The sequence below is a fragment of the Xenia sp. Carnegie-2017 genome, unplaced genomic scaffold, assembly GCF_021976095.1.
Source record: "Xenia sp. Carnegie-2017 unplaced genomic scaffold, XeniaSp_v1 HiC_scaffold_22, whole genome shotgun sequence".
Classification (NCBI taxonomy): domain Eukaryota; kingdom Metazoa; phylum Cnidaria; class Anthozoa; order Malacalcyonacea; family Xeniidae; genus Xenia; species Xenia sp. Carnegie-2017.
This window is the reverse complement of record NW_025813485.1, coordinates 13,544,739-13,553,897: the sequence shown is the minus strand read 5'-3', so window position 1 is coordinate 13,553,897 and position 9,159 is coordinate 13,544,739. Positions and strand designations below refer to the sequence as shown.

Sequence of the window (9,159 nt, the reverse complement as noted above, 5' to 3'; positions counted from 1 at the left end):
TAATTTTATATTGTTTCAATTGGTTTCAATGATTGTGATGCTGAATGTAGTCACATGTCACACTGTAGTGCCAAATTCACTGCGATTTATTAAGGGGGGGGAGGTCAAAAAGTTGAAATTAAAGTATTATTCGGCAAGATTCTTAAAAGTGACGTTTCCAACATTTAGAATTTAGAGATTGCTTTATTCTTCAAAATGGAGACATCTCTCGGACAAAATTTTAGGTATTTTCCAATGAATGACCTATGAACTTATGAAATGTATTAAATTAGGTTTGTAGAGTTGTAATATCAATTTTTTCAACCATTATAGCCCCAAAGATCTATCTGTTTTAAAGAAGTTGTTGTTTTTTTCCTTGTTGATGTTTGCTTTTCCATTAGGAACGTTTTTACTTTGCAAAAAACTCTCCCAAAAGGTATTTAGTTATCAAGCAAACGTTTTTATCATCTATTTGAATTCGTGTCATTTTTCAGTGATATACACTATAGAGGTCATCATCATTAGGCACTTAATTATTAGGTGGGTACTCTTCCTTGCCAGCACCACTTACTTTATGCATGAGAACTAGCAAAATTTTGTGCAATAAATATGGTTTACTCATGACTGTAAGGAACCACACGTGCCCAGTTGACGTTTGGTGCAAGCTATATGATTTAAGCATGTGAGGCTTTTCTTTAGTGATTGTTGATTTTACATTTGTTCTAGTTGTCAAAGTTTCTTGTATTTTTTTTCTAGAAAATGTGGTTGTACCAGTAGTTGGAAGTGTTGTGGCGGTTCATATTGTTATAGGTGCATACGTATGGGTGGCCATGAATGAAGATTCAAACCCAGTTGCTTTAAAAGAGGATTAGTAAACACGCAAAATTATACTGAATTCTGGTTTACAATAGAAACACACTGCAACAGTTTGATGTGAAAGAAATAATAAATAAATCATTTCCAGTGATGATTAAAATTTCTTCATTATTTTCAGCCATTACCTCAGTGAAAAACTCACAACTTTTGCTTGTTATTAATTTGTGATAAAAGGAAAAATATGGTTGTGCCATTAAAAGTTAACTTTACCTGACTTGAGACAGTAGCATTTCATTTGAAAAATTAATATTTCCATTTAACTAAGAAATACATAGTATTGACTTCTGTACATTAGCTTAGTTTATTGATATTATGTGTGATTAACAGTAAATGTTTTGTGGAATTAGTAGCTAATGTTCATAATTATTAATAAAGCTCTTTTGTTTCCAAGAATAATAATTGTAATTGAAGGGGTTGATGGGTACACTCTTGTATGAAAATTATTTTGAAGAAATGCCAATGATCAACATTCTAGGATGACTGTGCGTTTATGTTTCTGTCTTGATGTTTGTGTATGAATGTATATTCACGTTTGATCCAAAATATCCATGTATCACATGATCAATGGCCTGATCATAATCCTTTGTAAAAGGTTTACCTTAATTACATATAACATATATATTTATATTAATAGCTAATCTCAGTTAGCATTGTACATATAGCTAAAAAAATAATCATAATTAGCACAAATAAAGGTGGAATTCTAAAAAAATAAAATACCAATTACGAAGCGTTGTCAATCAAACGCTATTTGGAACGACTACTCTAGTCCCAGCTCTTTTTGATACCTCACGCATCACATACTTCTTTACCTAAAGAGCGAAAATAACGAAAGTAAGTTAAATCTAGCCGCTTGGTTTTGACAATGAGACTAGCATAATGAAAAACAACTTAAAACGAATTAAAATAATCTAATAATATCGGCAACTTCATGACACGCTCATGTGTTCATATCACGATAACTTTTACCTGTGGTAAATCACATTTTACTAATAAAAACGAAAAGTTAACTATCACATACAATAATACACCCAAGGCACACATAGAACCCGCAAGGCAATGTATTTACTAATTCACAGAGGTGCTAAATTTCTTGATAAAGACGGACCAAGGCAGCAGGTTTTTAATGAAAAGTTAAAACACGCAGATATGGCACATTTTGTAGTCTTTTCAAAAATGTTTCTGAGACAATCAAAGCGCTTGTTATTCAACAGCAAGCTAGCAAGCATAACCCACCTTTCCAGTTACAGTCATCGGCATCTCATCGACAAACTTTATGTACCGAGGAATCTTGAAGTGGGCAATCTGCAGCCATACACATCAAATTTCAAACACGTTATTAGTTACATTTAACAGATAGCCCGTCGCAAAAATATAAAAAATAAAAAACGCATTTCTATCGTAAAGTCTTAACTTTTTATCAATTCAAAAAAATGAGTCGTGAAGTCGAAAACAAAAGCGGCTTTGTCCACTAACCTTTCCTCGACAAAATTCTTTGAGTTCATCATCCGTAGCAGTCTCTCCCTTTACTAACCTAAGTGAAAAGACGCTTTGAAAATCACAAATAAAACAACAGATTTCTACACGAACATCTTTACCCTAAAATGCTACATAAAATGTAGTTACTATACTAGCTACATTAGAAAACCTTAATTAGAATGCCACAAAGAAAGAGAATCAGAGGTGCTAAGGGCAAAATGAAGCCCTATTCTCAAAGCTCTTTTCTCTAGGGTCTTTTCTATGGGGTCTTTTCACTAGAGTCTTTTCTCTGGGGTCTTTTCACTAGAGTCTTTTCCCGGAGGTCCTTTAAATATCCTTACCGTATCCAAGCACAAACTTCTTCACCCATCCTTTTATCAGGCACACCAATAACCTGGGCAAGTAAAGATGATTTTTTCATAACTTCTACATCGATTCAGTTGCATAGCCTGCCGCAAGTTTGTGCATACTATGCGTCACTCACTGTATAAACATTTTAAACTAATGCTAAGATGAAAAATTTACCTAGCACGAACAAATTTGCGGCCTGGCTACGCCACTGAATCGATTGCGTCGAATGCATAACATACCCAATATGTTTCAATTAAATTTTACCTCTACTTCTTGAACCTTAGGATGTTTATGTAAGTATTGTTCAACTTCACTGGGATAAATATTTTCCCCACCTCTAATTATCATGTCCTGTAAGATAAACATTTATCTTTATGTCTTTTCGATAAGCTTACTTTATCCTTAAACCATATACGTAGCTCGTAGATACTTAACGATATGTCATTGGCATTGGTTGTTGAATATCTCGATTAATGACTTGAAGCATTATGTGGTAAAGTTTCACATGATATGCTGTTGCTTTAAATTGTGTACTGTAAAAAGTTCTTGTACTTATTAAATTTTCTTTCGTACAAGTTTTCAAGTTCATCAATTCACTTCAAATTGCAAAATATAAAATCAATTTAACACACCACAGAGCATTAGGAGAAACAAAATTATACATAGAGTATAAAATCACAGAACCTTCATGTACGTACAAAATTTAAAACAATTTCTGTCGAAGGGAAGAATGTCAAACGAGGAACAGAAAATCATCAAATACGCACGTATGACGCTTTGTGAAGACAAAGTACCTTTATTCGACCAACAATTTTAACATAACCATTTTCATCCATGGATGCCTTGTCGCTAAAATTGAGTAAAACTATTAGCAAACATTCATAGACAAAATTAACTGGAATATTATTAAAATGAGCACTAACACATAAAAAGCAATGTTTGTTCTTTTCTAGATATTTAAAATCACCTACAAATGTAACTAATAATTACTCCTTATTACCCAGTGTGCAGCCAACCATTTGCGTCTATCGTGCTTCGGGTTTTTCCTCATCTTCCCAGTATCCTAACATAACACCATGACCACGAACACACAATTCACCTTCTTCATTTACGGGCAGAATTTCACCATTCCCGTTCACAATCTTGCCCTATAAAAATAAACATACTAGTCAATTGAACGGTAGTAAGAGATTGCCGCTAATATTGTGAAATTTCAGGGCGGATCCAGGATTTCATCCATTAAAGGGTACATACTTTAAGAAATAAAGATGTTTGCTGTGTTTGCTCAAGCAAATCGGCCAAGGAGAACTTTGGGAGAACTCGATAGCTGATCAGTGCAATCGTAATATTTGCAGTTTAGTTTTGTATGTCATGCAATAGCCGTAACATAGAAATTTGTACACAACGCTTTTCGCGAGACTGAAAATTGCCTCGAGCATTGATATACCCCGAGAAAAGCAACGTATGGTTATTGTGATTTAAATTTTAAAACTAATTACCTCAGTACATGAAAGCATTTTCCCCACAGTTGAAACACGGAGTTCTATTGGATCTTCAATTTGAGTTTGACAACACACTGGAGATAGCTCCGTCAAACCATAGGCAATCTAAGCGTATGTGTATGGAGAACTTGATTGTAAAACCCGCAAATTTTGTTTCGCCACCCAAAAATATCGGGTCTGCACGCCACTTACCGTCAATTCGGGTAAGTGCATCTTATGAATAACTGCATTCATAACTTCAATGTGACATTGAGATCCGGACATAATCCCTGAATGTTGAAGGATAAAACCCAATAAAAATAACACAATTTGAAACGTATCTATTTTCAAAAAGAATGATGTATATAAAAACTCAGCACAAACCAGTTCGTAAGGAACTCAGATCATATTTCAAAACATCTTCTTGATTCAGCATATCAATAAACATGGTTGGTGTTCCATAAAGTGATGTACATCTACAGAAATGAATGGAGTCAATCCTATGTTGGAGACATTTTTAGCGTTTATGTAAATCGATACTTAGACATAAACTTTATTTCATTACATACTCTTTGCTTTATGCTTGAAAACACACATACCTTTCATTTTGGACAGCCGCAAGGGACGCTCGAGGATCGAAAGAAGACTTTGGATATACGGCAGTAGCACCAAATACTACTGACGAGAGACTAAAGATGAAAAACAAAGAAAGGTCAGTCAATGGGGTGAAATCGACTTTGTTTGTTGATTACAACCAACCTTATTAGCAAAATAGGAACAACGTGAATTGCCAAGTATGAAATATACGTTTGAAAAAAATTGAAAATATTCGAAAACAGAAAACAAAATTTGCCATTTTTGCAGGTGGTCTGAGATAAATGCAGTGAAATCTTGGATCGTGAAACCCTGAGGTTGAACAAAAATTATCGCGTAACTTCAAGAATGAATTAGAAACACTTCGACGATAATTAGCTGCGCAACGTTGCCATTTGTACGACGGACATTGTTATTAATATAAATAGTAAAATAGAGACACAAATCAACAATTGTTTTGAAAATAACAGATGCAATGGTCACGTGGTGGATGGCCAAGAGTTCAAAAAAGAACTGTTTCACAACTAAAACACCAACCAAATATTTCTTCACTTTTTCTTGCCATTATAAAAATCGATTGAATTTAATGTTCTCATTTAGCAGACGTCGTCACATGATGAGTAGTCAGCTGAAATGCATCCTGCATGTCTTTTAGTTTTTTAAACAGTACTTTTTAGAACTATTTGGTAGTTGTTTTAGTTGTAAAACAGTTCTTTTTATAACTCCTAGGTTATTTTGACCATCCCTCATGGCAATTGCTATTTCTAACACAATTATCAAAATAAAATACGCCATGATTATATCTTACCTGCCGAGAACCATGCCAAAACAGTGATAAAGTGGAACAGGAATGCATATTTTAGTTAGCTAAATAACATAAGCAATTGACGAAATAAGAACATTAACGATAAATTGTTGACGAAAAAAGAAACATGTTGACTCCAATGATGTTATTCTTTCACGTACATGCTCCGCATATTTAACAGTTGAACCAATGAGGAAGGCGTTATTAACTATGTTGTGGTGAGTCAACGTTGCACCCTTTGGATGACCTGTTGTACCCTAAAGATACAATTAAAATTTGAAATTGTTACTTAACAACTAAATAAATATTCAACATTAGGGAATAAGAAACTAATGCAAATATGTCCAATAGCCACATACAGAAGTGAACTGAATGTTGATTGCATCGTCAAACTGCAGTGTCCGCTGAATAGAGTCTAGGTCTTCTTTTTCACTCTGTCCACCTAAATTCATTACTTCGTTGAAGGAGAACGTGCCGCTGCACGACATGAACAAAAACAAACAAAGAAAAATGTCACTCACTTCAAAATATACATTCAAATTTACAGAACTTTTCATCACTATTATTTTTCCACATTAATTGACACTTGCTCTTTAATTTAAACACAAAATTTTAACACCGAACTTTTTCAAACGACAAACTAGTACCTGAACTTTTCCTCTCCAATAATAATCACGTGCTCAAGCAATGGTAGACTAAAGGAAATAAATCACGTGTGATCAACATACAAACCATCAAAACATTACCCTAGCCATGGGCATAGGAAGATCAATAAAGGGGAAAAGTTCATGTTCATATAGTCACGGTTTAATCCGTTGGGAACAATGAATTTCAAAGGAGCTTAGCACTGCATCTCATGTATTTATGAATATGAACCCCCCCTAATTATCGATCTTCCTACGGCCATGACCTTAACATGTCTGAGACTAGGGGCTTTGGGAAGCCGTGGGTGTCTCAATGAGCCGGCTCCAGCTCCAACAGGCAAAAATAGCCGTAGGTCCGGCCTAACTCCGGCCTCCCTTTGCACAGCACTACTGTCGATACGAGAGAATCATTAGTGCTGTATATAAGTTCCCTCGGCAATACAAAGCAACTGAATGGGCGCTAAGTCTAAATGAAAGTGAAAACAACTGAAACAAGCCAGTCGAAACGAAAGGATAAATTCTTTACTGGAACCTCATTAATCGCCAGAAATCATAACCAACTGTACGGTATACTTTTGCATTTCATGATCTCTGTACAGTATTTCAGACTTTTCACTTCTATTCTTAGCTACTCTCTGTTATTCTTGTGTACCCCCGATCCAAACCAGCTCTTATTCATTCTATTGGAGAGAGTGAGGGGTGGAGGGATAAAGATGGTTGGAGGGAGGGGCAGGGGAATCATGGGGGAAGGGGCGGAGAGGGGGAGAAGGAGAGAGAGGGAAGAAGGGATGAGGGGCGGAGAAAGGGGATGGAATTAAGGAGGAGAAAGGGGGAGTGTGGGAGGTGTAGTATTTTTAAGATAATTTCTAGGAATAGTCTTCATTTGTACAGCAAAAAAATAATTTGTACGATCCATTTTTGGAATTTCTATCTTTTCTCCAAAATTAAAACTTTTCAATTTGCAGTTCTGTTCAATATTGTTTTCAAATTAACTTATTGTAAAGCTAAAATAAAAAGATTCAATGACTTCTAAATAGTAATACAAAACCATAGTTAAATTAATACAAAACAGGTAACAAATATCTACCTACCTTGTGCTTCTCATGGTTCCTGGAGTACTATTTTGCAATTCCGGCACAATTTGACACAACATATTATAATAATCAGAAGTCTTATGGCGTGCAACTGATATTAAAGTTTTACATCCCACCTGCAAGTTAAATCAAAATTATTATATGTTTAATGTCATGTTTTATTCCCTTTATACCACTGCATTATATTGCAAATGTATATATTTTACCATATAGCGTGTTCTTGTTGTGATAACATACATACATGACTGAGGTAGTATGCATATCTATGAAATGTTTGTTGTTTACAATGCAAATATTTACCTTTCTGAAAGCATATTTTGCTTCTGCAACTCGATAAGCAGGATTAATGTTTACCTATAATATCACAAGATATTCAAAATCTATGTGTTGTAATTCTGGGAAGCTAAATTTTCTCTCAACCAAAACTAGAAAACAATTTATTTTAACAAAATACTCACCAAGATCAACCCTGCTTTAGCAGTTGCAAATTGCACTAATATCCATTCCTCAACATTAGGACCCCAAATTCCAACTCTGTCACCTTTCTTCAGACCAAGAGCCAGGAAACCTGAGGCAAGTTGCTCAGTCTACAGTTAAGTAAGATAAAAGTTGTCAACATGATACATACATTAGTTGAGGCATACGTTCAATATACACATGATTCTTTAAAAGTGTGTATTTTAACATCATATTGCCACACATATTGAGCAATATACACTGTTTCATGTCCTTTTTTAACAAAAATGCCACTTGATATTATTTTACCTTGCTTTTAAGTTCAGCAAATGAAGCTCTTTTTCCACTTTCGCAAAATACATATGCTTCACGATCTGGATGTTTTTCAGATGTCACATCTACAATTTGTCCAATAGTTGAACCAAGAAGTGCTTTACTGGGTATGCCATGAAAGTAACTCAGTTTTTCATATTGATTACTGGTGGTTGAAGATGGCACTGAAGTAACAGAACAAAGATACCTGCATCCACTAAACAAACAATTTCAATTTTAAATCTTAGAGTGCAGTAAAACAAGCCTCTGGTTTGCCCGTCCTGAGCTTAATATGGCAAATAAATTATGTAACAAATTAAACTAAAAATCAAAAATAAAGATAATTTAGATGAAGATTTTATTGCAGACAAAAGCCCGCAATCAATTAGCCTTGAATTAATTCTTTCACTTACCGTTTAAAGATATCCTCAATTTGATACTGCACATTCGAGAGCTTGCGTTTGGTGCCTGGAAGCTTTCGAAAAAATCCAAGCATTTTGGAATATGACGTCTTTCATTCCAATCATATAAAATTTTCACAGGTACAATGGTATAAACATATAAACCTATTGAAACAGCGATCAGGAGATTTCAGAGAATATAAAATACGCTGAGTTAAACAAGTTGATCGCAAATATTTCAGGCCATTCGCTCTTCTGTCGTCTCCTCACGTATTGTTTATTAGCATGACGATAGCATCAGCAACCAATGATCCAGGGTCATCCTAAGGTCACACTATCAAAGGCCTTCTATTTTCCAAAATCATGGGCTGTTCTACTTGGAAAATGGGTAGTTCAACCTCACTTCTACAGTCAAGTTTACACAATATATGTTTAATTACCCAGAATTAAAAAGTTAAAATATTCAATATTTAGCATTTTGTTTACTTGTTAAAACAAACCAAAAATTTAATGTTGAAATATTTGTTGCAGTAACTTATTTTTTTCAAATTGCGTTCTTCGAATTGCTGAATTTTCGGAGACATATGATCGACTGTCTACGGATCGGTAGCATTGAACTAAAACACATGGAACGGCTACCCTGAAACAAATAATTGAAGCCAAATATTACACCCAGACACACGTGTG

The 9,159-nt window shown here is 34.6% G+C and overlaps 1 protein-coding gene and 1 long non-coding RNA gene across 2 annotated transcripts; one reads left to right on the top strand and one right to left on the bottom strand.

Moving 5' to 3' along the window:
- Window positions 1-118: 118 nt before the first annotated feature.
- On the top strand, window positions 119-1,248 carry LOC124447349. The gene is made up of 3 exons (XR_006948701.1): window positions 119-224; window positions 313-415; window positions 736-1,248. It is a non-coding gene; the product is annotated as an uncharacterized LOC124447349 (long non-coding RNA).
- On the bottom strand, window positions 1,085-8,870 carry LOC124447345 (medium-chain acyl-CoA ligase ACSF2, mitochondrial-like). The gene is given in 21 exon segments (XM_046998254.1): window positions 1,085-1,667; window positions 2,092-2,160; window positions 2,332-2,389; window positions 2,676-2,728; window positions 2,950-3,036; window positions 3,480-3,534; window positions 3,686-3,716; window positions 3,719-3,833; window positions 4,185-4,292; window positions 4,380-4,456; window positions 4,551-4,642; window positions 4,766-4,855; window positions 5,569-5,627; window positions 5,727-5,822; window positions 5,925-6,042; window positions 6,213-6,260; window positions 7,301-7,419; window positions 7,604-7,657; window positions 7,762-7,890; window positions 8,069-8,288; window positions 8,485-8,870. Coding segments are annotated over 21 exon segments (1,833 nt in total). The 5' UTR covers window positions 8,568-8,870; the 3' UTR covers window positions 1,085-1,595.
- Between the last annotated feature and the right edge of the window lie 289 nt (window positions 8,871-9,159).